We start from the raw sequence: 19494 nt of genomic DNA, 5'->3' as shown, positions 1-19494 counted from the left end.
CCAGCTGTAGGCTTGGTTAGTCCAAAGAAAGGTACTGATAATTGTTCTTGATACCATCTGTCAATTCCAGGGATAATTGGGGGGGGGGTGTTTTTGTGTTTTGTCTCTGCGTATGCCCAACAGGCGGATTTGCCTTCTCGCAAGAAGAAAACGGTGTCGTTTCACAAAAGGAAGTGGTGCGAGCCTACGACACGACCAAGCAGAAACCTGGTGGTGCCTAAACTCGCGGAGGGGGGCTGCGTCGCCGTGTGTTTGACTGCCTTCGTGCCCCCCGCCCCCCTTACGACTGCCTGCCAAGCACTTCGTTACACCGTGAAGCAGAACCGCTGAGCTGAGCTGAGCTTCCCTCTTGCCATTGTGCATCTCACACTATTTATTGTTTGACACCTTTCCCATCACTTGTTTTGCTTGGGTGTTATTTTGTTTGTACGCGCACACACACACACAGAAAGACAACGATATCCCTATAAAGCCTTTAACAGACTGTTAGGGCAAGTGCTGTTAGCGAGCACCTATGAAGGCCAGCACACCACAGAAGGGGGTGGATGGCAAGCACCACGCCTGGCCGCCTTTGTCTCCCTAGTGGCGATGTTTACACACCGCACCAGGTACTCATTTGAGGCTGAGTCGACCTAGGGCAGGCCCAGGGGAGGCCCAGGTGTTGGTCCTGGGTGGACCAACACCTGGGTCTGCTAATAAATACCACACGACCCCGCTCCCCATATACATGCACACAGGCGCACACACACACGCGGTGTATAGTGACCCCATTGTGAAAGACACCCTCCCTACTCGCGTGGCTACCTAATTGCTAATTGAAGGCGATTGACATTTAACGTGTGAAAGCACTTTGTTTTTCATCAACTTGTTGCGTTGAATGTCGTTTAAGTTTCGTTTAAAAAGATGCAGTACTTTATTTTCTCACGCTTTGTCTGCCGTCACGGCAACAAAAAAACTTGAAACCCAACCACATTTTTATGCACGTGCTCGAAACTGTGGTTGAGTTTTATTGGTGACTAGATGTGTTTTATTTACCTCAGCGGATTTAACTACTGAAGGAAAGGCAATGTCTGGAGCAGAAATGAAATGGGTCACTTGCCAGGATGTCAAAATGTTGAATATTTTTTAAAGGCTTACCACTGGTGGCTGGTTTCTGGTTTTGAATACCCCACCACTTTGCTTTGCTTGTTTGTTGTTAAATATTTTGACCACTTTATTTTGCTCATGCGTTGAACGTATTCTGTTTTCTTGGATGGATTCTCTTCGCGAATTCCTCATGCGGCCTATAAAGATTTTACTTTCCCTAGATATAACAATGCATTGAGATTACACGCATACCCCTGTGTGGCTTTTATTGACCCCAGAATTCCGCGGGATGACCGTGGTCCGTCATGACCACGTGCATCACAACACGTATATATACACACTCACGTTTATACGCGCTACATTAACGTTACAGGTACATATTTTGGGTGGCTGGCTTGAGCTTTATGACGAGTAAAGGCATGCGTGGATCACAGCCAAACTGGTGACAGCAGCTGAACGAAAACATTAATCACCACCGTCATCATCAATCATCATATCACCGTCATCAATCAATAATCACCACCTTGCTTGCGCGCTCTACCCCCCCCCCCCCGCCACCTGTAAATCTGTAAAACGTGGCCTCCGCACGTTCCCTCCACCGCGATGGCAGCCACCACCCCCCTCAACCCCCTTGGCCACCGGCACCCGCCGTCTCCTTTCCCACTCTCGTCACTAAAACGAGAAAACCCACAAACCGCAACCCCCCGCCGGTGATGGAGTGGGACAGCTGGTGTGAAATCACCCCTGACCTTCACCCTGTAACCCCATGGGCGACCTTGTTGCTGAGGAGACGACCCAGCGGGCTTTGTCTCCGTGCCGCTGCGCTAATTAGCCGTGAACAGCGGAGAGAAGGGGTTTGGGGGGCGGGAGGTTGGGATGATGGGGGGTATAAGGGGCGATGGGTGTGAGGGGTGTTGCGTCTGCGTCTCCCTCTCTCCATGTCTATTTCGCTTTCTGTTTCTATACCCCGCCCCGCCGCCCCCTCTTCCATTTGCTGGGTTTGAGTTGCGGGAAGATGGGGACGTTGAGCGGGCGGTGCGAGGGGGGGGGGTCCTTCAAGCCACTCGTCCACCAAAACAGAACGGCAGTCGCCTCCTGCGCCCGCCCGCCCGCCCGCCCCGTCGCTCCCACCTCCCTTGCTGGTTCATCCCTCGTGCTGTGCGACTGAGCATTGCCGGCCAGGGGGACAAAGAGGCCCCTGTGGAGCCGGGATTCACACGGGGATCGGCGGTGGGGGGATGCGAGGGGGGGTTAGGCAGAGAAAGGGGGTGGTACGTGGGGGTTTGTGGGCAGCGTGTTCCCTGCTATTGTCGCAATGCCCTTTTCTGCATCGTCTTTTAAAAGGGGCTTCCTTTCTTTACATCTCTGTCTGGCTCCCGAATTCTCATTTTTTTTGGGTGCCCACTCTCACAACCCTGGCCGTCTCCTATCCCCTGCATCTCTCTCGGGTTTTTTTTTGTTACCACTGTCTATTATGTCTGGCTGTCCTTTTATTTACATATGCTTTTTCCAGCTATTTGATTTTTTTTATTCAGTGGAAGGCAAAACTGAAACCGTATTAATCAGACATTTATTTACGAGCTGCTTGACCTGGCACGTTCCTACGAAGCTCGCTGCAACTTTGACCATTTTATCGCAATGTCATCACCATAAATCCATATATTTTCCCTTCAGCTATTTCGTCCCCAGATTCACAATCATAATTAGGCATCCAAGTACTGTGCGCGGCATTGTGGGAAAGAAAAAAAAAAGGAACCCCGTTTTGTGGGCACCGCGATGTGGCTGGGTGGGTGCGGTTCTCGGGCATTGTGGCTCCATCTTTGTTGTCATCAAGATGGGGGAAGAGGTGAAGGGCCCTCTGATTCCACCCATTAACAGCCATGCTCCTGCCATTGGAATGAAGGGAGGCCTCAAAGGCTGCCCTGTTAGCATTCAGGACACTGGGGCCACACCAATTATATTCCTTTTTGTGCACGAGAAAACTCTGCTTTTTTCTGGGGGGGGGGGGGGTTGGGGGTGTGGAAGTAAATGAAAAGGAACAAAACTTTCCTTCCACTGTGCCTCTAAAACTAAAAACCACTACACCCCCCCCCCCTCTGCTACCCACCCACCCCTGCATACCACCAACCCCATGAATTTGGTCTTTATACAAAACTAACGTGTGTGTGTTTTGGTGGTACACGACGATTGTATTTATGAACGAGCCCCTGCAGTGATATTTTCATAACATAACAAGAGTGTGCTTTTTTTTGTCGGCAAGCACTTTTGCTGTTGTTGTTGAGATTTTCCTAAATTGCTTTTGAAATCAAAGCAAAACCCTGCTGGTCAACACAGAGAGAAGCTCTCTACCGTTTTGTGAAAGTTTAAATGAAAGAAAGTGCCTCTTGACCAAAACCAGAAACTCTACAGAGCGCGAGTGTTTCTTAAACAGCCTCATTTTAGAAGCATCTGCACTCTGTCCATGCTCTCCGTTCATTCACCGTAACCACACGACCAAACAAGTCAAAACAGAAATGTGATGTAGTTTAAGTACAGATAATTGTCCCGAGGAGAGTAGGTGGTGCTTGCGTGCGTGCTCTTGTGAGTTTGTGTTCACATTTGTGTTGTGTATGCTTTTTGTTTGTCAAGTTCACTGTAGATTTCTCGTACTAAAGTTTGATTCGTTTCAGTCTTCGTGATGTGCAAGTAAAATGCCTGTGGCTCATAGAGTCAAACAAAAGTATCCTGGCAGGCCAAATGGAAAACGTAGACGCTGCAATGTAACGTCAAAATGTGCATGTGAACAAGGTTATTGCAGACAAATGGATTTTCACTACGTTTTTTTTCTCTATAAATATTTGCATATGTTTAAGTTACTTAATGAAAAAAACTTTACAATTCTCACTGCATTCTGTGGGCTTGTGACTAAAATGTTGTTTGCAGTATTGTGAATGTTCTTCTGAGTCCTTTGGGAATATAAAGAAACGCAAAATATCACTTTTGCATTTCCAAAGGTCTAGTTTGTCTTAAATGACCAAGTTGTGTGTTTCTCTTCCTTTACGTGGACAAAACGAAGTAAACGTTCGAACAAATCCGTTAACTACTGAGTTATAAAGTGCACTGCACAAAGCGGAGGTGCGACCGTGAATGCGCCGTGCTGCGCCGCACCAACGGAAGTCGATCCACTGGCTTATAACCACCAGGTTTTTCAGATCCGCAGGAAGACCATGGGGGTCCTCTGTTCGCGTTACAAGTTGGCACGCATGGCTCTGTCCGTCGCCCGCGCCTTGAGCCGCTCGTTCGCGCCGCTGTGTGTCGGTGGCACGTCCACCGAAGGTGCCGCATGATTCTCGGAATGGCTCTCTCGTGCCCAATCTCGCGGCGGCGTCTCGTCCTCGTCGTCTCATCGTCGTCCGTGTGTGCGCGTCTCTCGGGCATGGGTGGGTGCGAGTAAATGGCCGGTGCTTGCTCCACATCACAAGGAACCCCCCCCCCCTCACCTTCCACACAACTCCTATTTATTGAAGCGCGTCACGGCGGTTGCATGGCCAGCGCTCATCTCTTGAGCCCGTTTGCAAGGGGTTTCCTGTATATTTGTGTTTTTTGTTTTGCTGTTTATTGTTGTCGTCTTATTAAAGAACAACTTTCAAAATTAAAGTGTCGACGCCGCTGGATAGGTTTTTGTTGTTGTTTGCCCGCCGGTGCAAAACGTAACGATGTGCATGTTACTCTGGGTCGGTTTGAACAACAAACGTATAGTGGACATGATGTTGATTTGAAGCTTTCGTGACTGCAGGAATCTATACTCGTTGGTTCTTTCGGTAAAGTCACGTAGGTAGAAAATAAAATAAATCACGGCGTTTCGGGCGTAACACAAGCGTCTGTCATCAGGCGCTGTCCCACCTTATTTCATTTTATACCTACGTGACTTTACCGAAAGAACCAAAGAGTATAGACCAAGGGTGGCACAGTCGGGTTTTTTACAATCGGGTTTAATTGTCTTTTTATATTAAACCCGATCATCTGAGATTGGGAGAAATCCGGTTTAATTGGTTCTAATTGCAGAACCGCACTTCGCCAACTTCTCAACGATGGGCTTCATCCATTCCAAGCGAAGGAACTCACTGGCGGCGCCCACGATTGTGGAGGAGAAGCTCGTGTTCATCAAGACCAACCTGCCCGCCGCATTCTACGACTACCCCGTGCCCGACGGCCCCCCGAGTACGACAGCAGCACCGACGAGGAAGCAGCCTAAGCCTATCAGAGTTTCGTATTCATTAAACCAGGTTTTAATTCCCCGAAATCGGGTTTAATTGTATTAAAGAAAAAACTCGATGCCTGCCGCTGTAAAAATCGGGGTTTTTCCACCCATGGTATAGATATTGTGTTTTTGACAAGTGATTTAATATAATGAAGGCTACTGCGGCTGCAGACGGTGTGTAAAAAATCATGCGTTTGGATATGTTCACCCCCCCTCCCCCCACGTGTTGCATGTGTTATGTTTGGTATTATATACAAGAACATCTGGGTCACATAAGTTGAAATGTATGATGGGGTGGGGTACAGGATGTTCAGGATATAAAAACCGTGGTGTATGTTTAATGGTATTAGTTTTTTCTGAACCCAAAACTACCTCGCTGCTTCCTCGAGACCTGTCAAGAAGATCCTACTCATAATAATCCGGAAAGATTTGAAGTTTGAACAGACGGAACCTTTCTAAGATGCATCTTAATCGCACGCGTTAAGACTGTTTCTAAAACTCGAGTCGGCGCGACCCACTGAGCTGCCCTGTCTTTCCGCGTTGACCAATTTACTCCCGGTCGCAATACAAATTAAGTCCTTATCACGCTTCGCGCACCTGATGATTGTTAAACACGTCCCACGTGACATGCAAAGCAATCGCGTGGAACACGCGCGCACAGCGAGATCTTCATTTGAATCGGATCTATTAACGAAGTGTTAATTGCTTAGCTTGTCACCTGGGACTTGTTTAACAAGCATCGGTGAGTGCAGCGGGGAAGAAATTAATTTGTATTTAAAGTAAATTGGTAAACAAGGAAAGAAGTAGCGTGGTGGGTGCAAAAATATAAATGTATCTCTATTAAAAAAACAATCCTGAGAAATAACGTTTTGGCAAAACACGAAATGAGAAGTGCAGATTTTAGCCCTGTTTATTTTGTAAAAACATGGTTGTTGTACAGTAACAAGTAATGACGATTTCAGTTCAGAAACATTGGCACCGTATGAATAATTACGAAAGCTTTTTACAATATTGTAGTGCAGACATAAACGTAGCATCGGCTGTGAAACACACGTGACTCGTCACAGCCATTAACACAGCATTAACCGGCGTGTGTGCGTGTGAATAAGGCGTGTGTGTGTGTAAGGTGTGTGTGTAAGGCGGCCGGGAGCGAATAGAAAGATTGATCTATTCGCTCGCTAACAGCACTTGCCCCCACAGACTGTGAAGGCTACACGTCTTTATGCACACCCAAATGTTTAATATGTCCATGGTTTGTGTGTTATCAATGTACAGTTAATTTTACAAAGTACTGCTCTGGATTGCCGTATCTCGAGGTTGTTGCACATTGCACCGTGCTAGTGGCGTTCATAAGTTTATAGCAACACTGACCGATTTCATGGATTTTTATTTAAAAAACAACGCATTTTCATGGCAATAAGCCGCTCCAAATCACCTGAATTGCGCTCCCAATGTCGTTGGATCGTGGGCACCGCTAAGCAGAGTTGAGCCGAGCGCGTTTGGATGTGCGACCACCAACTCGCACTGGACCAGCGTGGTGAAGTATGGTCAATTAAGCCAACCACGACTTGTAACCACATGCGGAGGCCCTCGGTTGACAATAGGGGCAGTACACTGGGGCCACAGTAAACGTAATGTTGGATCATTTTTTCTGGCGTTTAATTTTCAAAACATGGCCCTCGCTCTTTTTTCAATTCTCCATGCACATGGCCAAGGCCTCATTTCTCTTGGAATATTTTTCCAGCACCTCCCAAACGGTGATATCGGGTGCGGAGTAAATGTTTTTTTTCCTGAGCTCAGCCCCAGACACCTCCGATTTAAATGAAGCCCCGCAGCGCACAGCATATAAGCACTTAATTTATGATAAACAATTCTGTGGGTTTCTTAAAAAAAACACATCTTTATCGGTAATGGCTAAAACAAGTCACGAGTGTCAGGGGCTAGAGACAGCCACAATTACGTAAGCGCTATTTAAAACCATTAAGAGACTCACGTGAACAATAACGGGCCATTGTAATGGGGCAGAAGAGGCCTTTAAATATCATTAAATTCTACATTTGCTATTCAAGAGTAAATCCCAAGCGGTTTAATGAGTATGCAGGGGCCCTGCACGTGAACACAATTAACTATTCTCTGCGTGTATGTGTGTGCGTATCAGCGAGTAAAGGCGATGCAGAATTGCAGGGGCATTACATAGTGAACGTTTTAAAATATATATAAATAAAACTGATGTCACCTTGTGCCCCCGGTGTACATTAGGCATTGCCTAATGACAAAACGAGACCGCTTTTTTAAAATTATTATTTAAAAAACCACACAAGAGCGCAAGATCTTGTCATTATAATCTCCCCTCCCCTCCCCTCCGCGTCTGTATAATTGTATAATCTTAATTGTAAGGAATGGTTGTTGTTGGTGCTGCGTAAGCTGATTTTTAATGTTGGCGAGAATAGACAATTGCTCGAAACGACTGTACAGTAATATATGTACTTAGTACAAAATAAATGGCAATATATCAGCCTCCAGCCGCACCAATACTCGCGGCGAGTATTAATGCGGCCTAATTATCGCGGATTGGTGGTCGCCCGACAGACCCAACTCGCTTGGTTTAATAGAGACATCTTCTCTCGCGCTCGCTCGCTCGCTCGCTTTTTGTGGTTTAAGAAAAAAAGCCGGCGTGCAGATATTTGCTACGTTCGTAATAAAGTTCAGCAAACGTACGCCGACTTATAATTTATAACATGCATATGGAGTGACGGTGAAAACGGAGTACTCGAGAAGGAAGCAGTAACAATGTTGCTGCTGAAATCTAACATTTTTGGAGAACACTAAACTGCCGAATTCATTAAATTGGTGTGCCACTTTAAACTTCCGCTTCGATTCCTCGTGGAACCGATGAGGCACGGATGGATACGTGGACCCGGATTTAACGACACAATCCTACAGGTACAAATCCGGACAGAATCCAAGCCATTGCCCGAGCGTGGGCGCACACCTTTAGATATGGTGAGAATTAACTTGAACCTGATGAGGCACGCATGAACAAAAGAAACACGCACACACCCGTGACTCGTCATCAATGGACCACATCACCTCGTTCCGATGCTGTGCACGTGGCACGCTTCTGAACCCGTGATGCGAATGCGCAAAAAAAACACTGGACATGAAATTAAGAGCTGCATCTCACCGGGAGATGATGGGACGGAGGAATCACCGCGTGTGCGGCCAGGTACTATAGCTGGATTACTATCATTATAATTACATCTCAGGATCGTGACAGGAGGTGACCACGTAGGGAGGCCATAATCCAGCAGTGGATTGCCCATGGCTGCTACTGCTGATGATGATGACGATGAAACGACAGAGCGACTTGCGCAAATCACACGTTTCGGGCGTGGAGTCTGGCAACGTTCACTTCGCGGGCCAGAAGCACACTTGGGGAGGCGTGTCCATCGTCCGGTTGGGCGTTCATTCTCTTCACCTCGGCGACTGTCGAAGACCCGCGTCGTCAATCTCCGTCTTCCCCCCACAACTCCCACCGCCATCCGCGGGGACGTGCGCTCGCGCGCGCTTCAGACGCACATGTGAGCCGGGGCCACGCCGCCCTCTTCCTGGCTCGGCGCTCCGCTGTGCCGCGGGGGCGCCGAGCCCGCCGCCGCCGCCGCCGCCGCCGCTTGACCCAGGCCATTGGCCTCTGGCGCGGGGCCGTTGGCCGTCCCCCCGGGGCCCTGCGCGGCTTCTCCGGCCGCGGGAACGGTCCCCGGCGCCGGAGCCTGGGTCGCCGCCGCCGCCGCCGCGGTGGCCGCGAGCTGCTGCTGCTGCTGGGCCGCTACCCGCGCTGCGTCGCTCGGCGCTGGAGCTCCCAGAGCGGGCCGGATCCCGGCCTCGCTCGCGGAGTGCGCGTGTCCGTGCGGCGCGTGTCCGTGCATGGCGTACGCCTGCGCCTGAGCTTGCGCCTGAGCTTGCGCCTGAGCCTGCGCGTGCGCCTGCGCGTGCGCCTGGCCGTACTCGCCCTGCACCGAGTAGATCACGTACTGCTGGGGCCGCATGAACAATCCCGCGGCCGCTGCCGCTTGCTGCTGCTGCTGGTGATGATGAAATTGCTGCTGCTGCTGCTGTTGCTGCTGCTGGTGGTGGTGATGGTGCGCCGCGTGGAACGGGTACCCGTAGGGGTAGCTGTAGTAAGTGTTCACCGTGTCCACGGGGCCAGCTCGCCCGGCCACTTGCGCAGAGGAGGCGCACAGAGCGGGAGCCTTGAGCATCATCGCGGCACCACCAGGGGCGATGTGTCCCCCGGTTTGCGCTCTGCCTGGCCCGACCGGCATCTTGAAGTTCAGCTGATGATGCTGCTGCTGCTGCCCGGGCATCTGCCCGCCTCCTTGAGCCTTGTAGGACGCCGCGGGCGCGTTGGCGGTCATCCCGGGCGCGTTGGGGGCGCCGTTGGACGTGGAACTGGTGGCGCTGCTGGATTGGCGAGAGGGGGCTCTCGCAAAACCAGCTCCGGCGCCGTGGCCGGCTGCCCCGGCCACGGAGCCCGGAGCTGCCCCGGGTATCATGGGCAGCGTCTCGAGGAGGCGCGACTGGGCGGCCTGGCGGCTCTGCGCCGCCTGGCGCTTGGGGCGCAGGCAGCGGCAGCAGCACACGGCGATGAGGGAGCCCACGAGGATGAACGCCACGAAGATGGCTCCGACGATGAGGAAAGGCACGTAGATGGGCACTGTGGAGACAGAGGCGGGAGGAGGAGATTGGAGTTGACCTTTTTTAAATCCTTTATATTAAGTTTATTTGCTTGCTTGCTTGCGCGCTTACGACCGTGCAAATCTTTGGGTCGTTTTTTTACCCACTTCCCGTGATCCAATCGAGCTGACATTTTGCACACAGACTCGTTGTGCGTGACAATGAATTTTCTTGAAATTTTTTTTCCAAAATTTTACACTTTTTAGGAAAAAAATTGCTTAATGGTGGCAAGCAATCATCTGACCCATAGGTGGCAGCCATCTCAAGCCAGAGGACGAGAGGACTCTAGCCGCCACGCATATAAAGGATTTATAGTGAAAAACTTTGTTTTTCGGGTTATTTTTTTTCTAATTCGGTAAAATAGCTCAATATTTGAAGAGCCTCAATGCGTGTGAATACGAGATGGTGGGTCCTTAATAAATGACAGCACGAAGCGGTCCTTAAAGAGGCGCGTGCGGCTCCAGAAACGCAGGTTGCCGAGCCCTGGTTGAGCCACTGCTCATGGGATGGAGGGCCTCACCCGTGCATCCCCCTTGGGGTTGTGAGGTCACGCTGGAAATCAGCTGGTCACCAAGTCGTGAATTAATTTGCGACAGTTTACGAGCGGGGTTCAATATTTGTTGATTTGTAATGTGGAATAATTTTCATCGTCCGTAATAGAGGTTGTTTTTGGGTTAGAGCGTGTAAATATAACCCAAAAAAACCTCTTATGGATGATATTGCTCACGAAAGCCTCCTACGTGTTAAATTGATTTTCATCGTGTTTGCTGAATTCACATCGTGATTGTTTTCTCTTCCTTTGGCGAACGCAGAATGGGGTATATATTTGTGGATACAATGAGCAATTTTATTTTTTTCAAATAACATATTCACATTTGCCTCACTAGTTGCATATGTACAGATGCAGCTCTTTGTCAATCCATTGCTGGATGATGGCCTCCCCACGCCTCAAGGGTTGTGGAGGTTATTTGGCCATAATGCTGTGACTTGGCTCTCCAACACACCGGTTAGTGCTGTACTAGTGACGAATTGGCACGTTCTGTTCACGTGACAACCCTTACTAGTTGGCTGTGTCGGTGGTGGTGGGTTTTAACGACATATTTATATATTTACACGATCTAACCCCCCAAAAAAACCTCATGATATTGGTCGCAAAAGCCTCCTACGTGTTAAACTAGTTGGCCATAAATTTCGATTTAAAACTTTCGTGACTGCAGGGATTCATCTTCTTTGTTCTTTCGGTAAAGTCACGTAGAAGGGAAATTATAAAATAATAAAAAATAGAATATAATAAAATAATTCTCACGACGTTTCGGCCACAACGCAAGCCGAAACGTCGTGAGAATTATTTTATTACGTTTTACTTTTATTATTTTATTATTTCCCTTCTACGTGACTTTACCGAAAGAACCAAGAAGATAGTTGGCCATACTTCACCACGCTCGCCAGTGCGGGGGTTTGAGGCGGGGAGCATACATGTGGAAGCATAGTGCAGTACAACAATGGATTTTGCTAGCACTGTCATCTGCTACGCACGTTGTGTAAGCCCCGGAGCAGCCCACAACAACAACAGCAACCTGATAATTGCACAACAGCAACCTGCTTCCCGCAGGCTGTAATGCATAGCACATTCTGGGTGTGCTGTTCATAGGAAGCCACCGGAGTTATGCCCTTTTAAATCTAGAATGAAAACTCATTTATTTAGAGCTGATTTTTTGTGTTTAGATTCATATCCTTCCTCCGCACCTCCAATTATCACGGTTGGCTACGTACGGTGCGAAAGAAGTTCGTACATACATAGGGCGTCATCAATGAGTGGTTTATAAATGAATAATGATACATAAATTACGCCAAGCCCACCAAGCAAAGGTTTGCTCAGGAGGCGACACGTGCTTTCACTTAAGGCCCTACCCCCACTGCAATCACACACACCACCACCACTATCACCACCACCATCGCCACCACCACCAGCAACGCGTCAAATTAATTACGCGAAGACAGAAAAGAAGCGCTCTCCGCAAATGTCAGGATTTAAAGCCCGCGTTTTTTCGATTAGGCTCGGCAATACTAACAAATGGAGCTTATTTGATTGGACTCGTTGATAAGAGGATTACCGTGAGCCAGGAGCCAGGCTCCACACGCTCTTCTTGTTTTGTCGGCGGCATGGGAGTCGGATTTACCGCAATTACTTTTTTTTCGGCGGAATTTCGGGGGGTGCGCGTGTGAGCGGTGGTGCAGTGGGTTACCGCACCGCCACTCCCCTCGGCTCCTCTCGCGCCCTGAGTTTTGTTCGAGTCACAGCTGCTGACGGAAGGTAACACCTGCAACCCCAACCTTGCAGCAGGGGAAGACTCCTTCAGCGTGGCGAATAATGCCGAAACGTAATCAAGCAGTCGATTTTGCGAAGGGAATTTCGCAAGCCTCGATCGTGTGGAATTCCCTTCCTCGGTCGGTCAGGGAATCTTGAGTCTGTTACCTTTTTTTTTTAAACTGCGTCTTCAAACTGACCTCTTGTCACTGCAGGTTTTTTCCGTAACTTAAGCTTCATGTAAAGCGCTTTGAGGCCTTATGCGAATTCCGCAATAGCAAAAACACCCCCGAGTTTATTATAAAATATATTACTATTACACCAGTAAGAGACCGACAAAGCACGTAGTCTCTATTGCCAAGTTATTATAGAGAAGAAGAAAAAAACCGACCCCCTCACATTAGTCAATAACACTGCGCTAAAATGGAAAAATATTTTCTCGACGCACTTTGAGGGAAATGGCCCTTCTTAAGTGTCCCCGACTTCTTAAGAGTGTGTAACTTTGTTCAATAAAAAAAAACACGTAGTAACGCTCATCTACGTTCTCACTTTATATTCGCTGTTTGTTGCTGGCCGCTAGGCGTTTTGAGTCACTGGACAGGTAACTCATTCGGGGTCACCGCGTGCCATCTGCCGCTTCACAGCGCTCGGTTTGTTGTCGTCCCCCCACATCTCCGATTAAGCACGGTCGGCTACGTACGGTGCGAAAGAAGTTCCATATACCATGTACACGCACACGCTAAAGACCTTGTGACGTCGTGCGCAAGAGTAGGCCGCTGTGTGCCAGAGTCGTGATCCAAATTTGAAAAATGACACCCCTAGAATGACTGCGAAAAGGTGGCAGGACTCCCCTGCAAAACAGAGTCATGAGACTCGATGAGGCTTTCCTGAGCAAACAAGCGTAATTATAACCATAGCATTCATAAAAGTAACCGTGGTTCAAAATAAAAGGTGGATCTGTCTTGAGTGGCGACTGAGGAGGGGCGACTCGAACGCTCGTTCCGCGACATCGAAACACGCACACGCCTTGACCGTGTGTAGGGCCAGGCACGAAGAGGGACGCAATTGTGGTGGTAGTGGTGGTGTGGTGGTGGGGTGGTGATGCCCAACAAGGAGGGGTTTCAGGTTGACCCAGAATCCGTGATGCGTGGAAAGTGTCGCGAATTAGCTGACTGCATGAATGCGTCTCCTTTGAGTAAAAAAAAATAAATCCGAAATATTCTTATCATCACTATTTATCGGCATAGGAAGTTGTTGCCACGTGTGGCCGGCTGCTCTAGTGCTTGAGCGTGGAGAAGGAAGCGCACCTCCGATTAGCACGGTTGGCTACGTACGGTGGGAAAGAAGTTCAACATACATACAAGCGACGCAGGCAGGCAGTGGAGATTGGCTTTGGCGTGCGGTCTCACGATCGGCTTGTGTAAGCAGCTGTGTGTAGTAACTGTGTAGTGTGTATAGTAGTAAGTGTGTAGTGTGTTGTCCGGCAAAAACAACCCCCTACCTCCTTGTCGGTGACGGACTGCAACACTGTGGTGGGCAGTGCCATGGGGGGAGGGCCAATTTAGATTGGTCATTCCCTTCATGGCATTTAGAAACACCACAGTGGCCAAATGGGGTCTCTGGACGGGTGTGAGGGGCTGGTAACCCCTCCACCTTGCATAAATTACCACCAAACCACGATTGAAACATTTAATTAAGCTTGTGCCGGAGGCCCCGGGGGGACAGGCGTCTATGACGTCTCCGGGTCAAACCCCATTTGGCGGAGCCAGGAGACTGAATGCTTACCCTCGGGGCTACTCCAAAAAAAAAAACACTATGGGTGGCCACGTGGAATGTTCGAATGCTCACTGTGGAGGAGAGGCTGCCACTCCTCTGTCGGGAGCTGGACTGGTACTGCCCAGATCTCTGGTATTCAGGAGGTCTGGTGGACCGGCTCTGGCTCCTGCCACCATGAGAGGTGGACAGTCCTCTACTCGGGGCAGGAGACAAAAGAATGAAGGGGATGTGGGAGTGTGGCGGTGAGGTGTAGGAAGCTGTAAGCCCCAGGCTACTTTGAGCTTGCCTTCCCATCAATCAGAGGCGAGGAATGGTGGCCGTGGTTACTTATGCCCCTACCAAAGACGAACATCCGTGGAGGGATGCAGGCAAAGCCGATGACCTCCTGTCACAGGTGCTAAAGTGGCCCCTCGGGATAGTCATCTTGTTGGGTGACTTCAAAGCCCGAGTTAGTCATGATGCTGGCACCTGGTCTGCAGTGATTGGAAGACATGGGCCAGATCACCTCAATAACAATGGCAGGAGACTGCTAGATTTTTGTGGAGCCCATGGACTTGTAATTACCAACACGTTGTTCTGGCATCGGCGCATCCACCCAACATCATGGATGCATGCCGGGTCCAAGCACGAACATCTGCTGGACTACATAGTGATGGAACAGCGGATGCGGGCCCATGTCCTTGACACCAGGACCTGCCATGGAGCTGATCTGCCCACTGACCATCGACTTGTCATCTGTAAGATGCACCTGCCATTCTTCCACTCCGGTGGTGGGTGTACACCCAGGACCCCATTCAAACCCATAGTGGCATGGTCTCAGCTAGCTGATGAAAGTTGCAAGCGAGAATTTCATCATCACTTCCAGCTGGGGTTAGCATCGTCCCCTACTCCTCTTGATGTCGAGGGGAAATGAGCGAGGTTTAGGAATATGGCTCATGCAGCTGCAATGGCTGCTTTGAGTATATGGTCCAGACCTCCCCAGAGACCCTCGCTGACAGAGGAGGTGTTCAGGCTGGCTGAGAAAAAGCGACATGCCCACTCTCACCATCTACAGCATCCCACATCAGAGAATGAGGCTTACTTTAGCCTTTGCTCGGAGGTTTTGAGAGTCGTGAGGCACTGCAAGGATGGATGGTGGTCGTGGGTTGATGAGGAGATGGAATCTGCCTCAATGGCCCGCAATCACACATCGCTCTTTAACTCTATCAAAAAAGTTACCTGTAGCACCACATCTATTACCATCATTAGGGGAAAGAACGGTGATCCAATATCCGACCCCCCGGAACAGGTTTGCAGATTTGCTGAACATTATCTGTGAAGTCCTGGGGGAGGGGAAATCCCTGAGCCTGGAAAACATCGTGGGACAAAGTGGGGATGTCCCTGCTGAGGCTGCGGTGCTTCAAATATTAGAAAAGAAGTCACCCCCTGTGAGTGGCTGGTGGAGGTGCTATCTGTTGAGGAAGTACTGAAGCCGATCTGGAGTCTGAGACCAGGAAAGGCACCGGGCAGAGATGATCTCCCAAGTGAAATGCTGAGGGAGGGTGACGTTTGTGCACAGACTGCCCAACATGACATCATAACAGTCTGGACCACTGGATGGGTTCCGCAGGATTGAAAGGATGCCCTGGTGGCCCCCTTCTTTAAGAAGGGGGACTGCACAGACTGTAACAACTACGGGGGCATCTCACTCCTCAGTGTGCCAGGAAAGGTCCTGGCAAGGATTATTCAACATCGCCTTGCCAGGCACGCTGAGGAGAGGCTTGCGGAGCCCCAATGTGGTTTCAGGAAAGGGCGGTCCTGCACAGATGCCATATGTTTGTTCCGTCTGCTACTGCAGAGGGAATTCCAACAAGACCTACTTCTCTGCTTTATTGACCTGGTTAAGGCCTACAATACCATCAGTAGGCCTGGGCTCTGGGTTTTTCTTCGTGTTTTCAGAGTCCCTGACCGTCTGCTCACGATCATTAAGGACATTCATGATGGTGAGTGGGCCCGGGTAAAACTACGTGGCCGGGAGGCGCTGCTGCTGAACCTGGAGCTTGCCACTAAGAGGTGGGGTCTTACAATCAGCTCCACCAAAACTAAGCACCTGCCTGGGTATTTTGTACCATCGGACACTCCACCCCCACAACTCCCAATTGGTTAGAGGGCAATTGTGGAGATTCCTGGCCACAGCGAACATCGGCCGTAGCGAGTGATGTCTGAACCGGTCCAGAGTCAAACTCTGCCCCCACGTCCCCACTCCGCTTACACCTTGCCGGCTCCGAGACGTGGCGAGGCACGGTTCAAACTAGGGCTGAACGATTTTGGGAAAATATCTAACATGCGATTTTTATGACAGATATTGCGATTGCGATTTGATTTGCGATTACATTTTTTAAAAGCCAAGCTTCAGTTCAATATTCACTGTGACATAGATTTAAAACATGTGATGGAGCATTACTACATTATACAATCAAAATATGAACTGCTCTATATATTCTGATGCAAGGATGAGAACATAAAAGATATTAATTGCTTCCAACATGTCATTATTAATTGAAATAGAACAATCAAACATATAACAATTATTAAGCTAAATAAATAAAGTTATAATAATGAAAAAAACCCAATTCCAATAAGAAAGTAATCGGACTTTTCAAATCGCCAAAAATCGCAGCATTTGCGATTTGCTAATCGCATTGTTTCAAATTTCGATTTGAAATAGATTAGTCGTTCAGCCCTAGTTTAAACCCAGCCTTGCAAGGACTGTGGCTGTACAAGACTCGTCTCATTACTCACTTGGCGTCTGCTCCAGTGAAGCTCACAAGGCATCATCGACTCCACCAGCCATAGGCCCCCCCGCATCCTATCCCAAGTTAATTTCAGTTGATCAAACTTCTCATTCGCCACGATTACAGCGCCGGTCCTTATCACTAAATCCCCAATGCGTAGAGGGGTTTCAATTGGTAAGCGCGTGTTGTTCGGCATGGATTCCGACATTTCCATTCAACCTGCCCAGGAAGAGCTTTTGTTTATACTAACTTAAATTCTGAACCATTGTGAAGAAGATTCCGGCACGTGGAGCGAAACGTCGGATGTCATTGCCGGAGATTACACGGTTACAACCCAAGAATGCATCGGGAGAATTAAACTAATCCCCGAGTCACACGAGCGCGTTCCAACTCGGTTGTATCGAGATTTGGCATGCGTAGAAGTTAGGGTACTTTTCCCGGAAGTTTTAACCGCTCATTGATTATGTTAAAGAACCAAACCATGAGCACAATGAACTCGCTCAATGTCGTTCCTAGGACTTGAGATGTCACGATTATCCGAGATGTGTCGTGAAGTACGGCGAGTGACTTGTGTGTGTGTGTGCATCTGTTCAGAGAATGGATGACACCGGCTTGATTGATGCATCCATGTAACTGTGCTGAGCGGCCTGCCCGGGTGTTGTATGTATCGAGGTCGTAGTCTTGAGTGAGTGTAGGCATGCAAAGCTCCGTGCACACTCGTGTGTGTCTGGATCTGTGGTCCAGCAGTCAGCACACTACGAACCCGTAAACCCGAGTTCGATTCCGGCTCACGGCCAGTAAGCGTGGCTATTATTTGAACCGCTTCTGCCCTAAGTCGACCCAGCCTCACACGAGTATCCGGTGCGGTGCGTAAACATCGGCACTGGGGATACAAAGGCGGCCGGGCGTGGTGCTGTGCACCCGCCCACTCGTGTGCCGTGTCGGCCTTAATTGTTGCTCGCTAACAGCACTTGCCCCAAGAGTTTGTTGAGGCCGTATAGGGGGATCTTTGTCTTTGCGTGTGCGCGTGTGTGTGCGTGCGTGTGTGCATGTGTGTGTACACGTGTGTGTGCGCGTGTATGTGTGCGCGCGTGTGTGTGTGTGTTCGTACGCGTGTGTGTACGCGCGTGCGTGCGCGTGCGTGCGCGCGTGTGTGCGCGTGCGTGCGCGCGCGCGTGTGTGTGCGCGTGCGTGCGCGTGTGTGTGCGTGCGTGTGTGTGTGCGTGCGCGTGTGTGTGTGCGTGCGTGTGTGTGTACGTGTGTGTGCGTGCGCGTGCGTGTGCGTGCGTGTGTGTGCGTGCGTGTCACTGGCTCGTACGCGCAGAGGCTCCGGGTGGCGCGTCGCCCTCCTTGCCCTGTCCCCCCGGCGGCTCCGTGCGGTCGTTCCGGCACTGCCCCTGGTCCAGCCTCGCCTCTGGCGCCGTGCAGCAGTAGCGCAGCGAGCACGAGCCGCAGCAGATGGTCGCCTCGGCCGTGTCGAATCGTTCGGGGCACGGGAAGCCGTCGTGCCAGGTCCCGCTTGGGTCCAGCCACCCGTGGCAGTACTCCGCGCTGGCGCGCACGCAACGCGCCGCTTGCAGCAGGAGCAGCAGCAGCAGCAGGCAGGGCAGCAGTCGCCGCGACGGATGTTGCCCGGCTGTCCGATGTTGCGCCATCTCCTCCCTCCTCCTCCTCCCTACGACTCTCCCGCGTGAGCCGCCGGCGGGCACACGGGCCGGGGACCTGCTGCTGCTGTGTTGGTCGCCGGTGGTCGTCGACTCGCCTCCGCTCGGGATTAGGGTTCACCCCGCTGGACCATGGAGGCAGAGATGGAACCCCCCGCGCAGGGGAGAGGGGGGTGCCGGGCGAGGAGTCGAAGCGAGCAAAAGTCCCAGAACGCCCCTAAAGGCTTCCCTACCTGGAGCGGACCGCCTCGGGCCCCGTGGCTTGACGTCGTCCCCCTCCCGATGGGCTCTGCAGTAGTCCGAAGCGGTTTGCTGTCTTGTGGCGCAAAGTTTGTTGCCCGGTTCGCGAGCGCAGTTCGTCTTCCAAGGCTCCCCGCGGTGCCGCGCGCGTCTCCAAAAGTCAAACGCTGGAAAAGTGTCTCTCCTGCCTGGGGGCTCGGCTGACCCTCCCCCTCCTCCTCCTCTCCTCCTCCTCCTCCTCCTGCCAACGCCGGCACAAACTCCCAGCCGAGTTAAAACTTTACTCGAGTTAAACTTCCGACTTGAGCAGCAGCGGCAGAGAGGAAGGAATCCTCTCGGTCCGTGCTCACTGGGATTCTGCGGTTTCTTGGCGATTCTAGTTTTGGTATCGTAAAAAAACAAAGATGCTCTCGCGTGTGGCTGGCGCAGCGTAAAAGAAGCGTTGCGCGTAATCGCTCTCGCTCGGTAATCTGGAGAAGATAGAAGAAGAAGAATAATAAAAGTCCCCGCGTCGCTTCTTCATCCGAAAGTTCCCACGCGCTCACCCCCCGGTGCTCCTCCTCATGCCCACCACCACCACCACCACCCTCACTACCCTCACCACCACCACCCTCACCACCACCACCCTCACCACCACCACGCTCACCACCACCACCACCACCACCCTCACCA

General features: G+C 50.6%; 2 protein-coding genes across 2 annotated transcripts in view; one reads left to right on the top strand and one right to left on the bottom strand.

Moving 5' to 3' along the window:
• LOC133343010 (probable phospholipid-transporting ATPase IA) overlaps nucleotides 1-4718 on the top strand; it is a 113591-nt gene extending 108873 nt beyond the window's left edge. Inside the window, 1 exon segment of the mRNA XM_061552435.1 lies at nucleotides 124-4718. Within this exon segment, the coding sequence (XP_061408419.1) occupies nucleotides 124-221 (98 nt within the window). The 3' untranslated portion in view covers nucleotides 222-4718.
• A 1517-nt stretch (nucleotides 4719-6235) lies between these two features.
• Nucleotides 6236-19405, bottom strand: LOC133343009 (spidroin-2-like). The gene is made up of 2 exons (XM_061552434.1): nucleotides 18237-19405; nucleotides 6236-10040 (listed from the first exon to the last, which is right to left on the bottom strand). Exons 1-2 carry the CDS (start codon nucleotides 18571-18573, stop codon nucleotides 8896-8898), a joined length of 1482 nt encoding a protein of 493 aa, XP_061408418.1. The 5' UTR covers nucleotides 18574-19405; the 3' UTR covers nucleotides 6236-8895.
• Between the last annotated feature and the right edge of the window lie 89 nt (nucleotides 19406-19494).

This window comes from Lethenteron reissneri, chromosome 16 (assembly GCF_015708825.2).
Source record: "Lethenteron reissneri isolate LAM-NWPU_2019-01 chromosome 16, ASM1570882v1, whole genome shotgun sequence".
Taxonomy (NCBI): domain Eukaryota; kingdom Metazoa; phylum Chordata; class Hyperoartia; order Petromyzontiformes; family Petromyzontidae; genus Lethenteron; species Lethenteron reissneri.
This window is presented reverse-complemented; position numbering and strand designations above follow the sequence as displayed.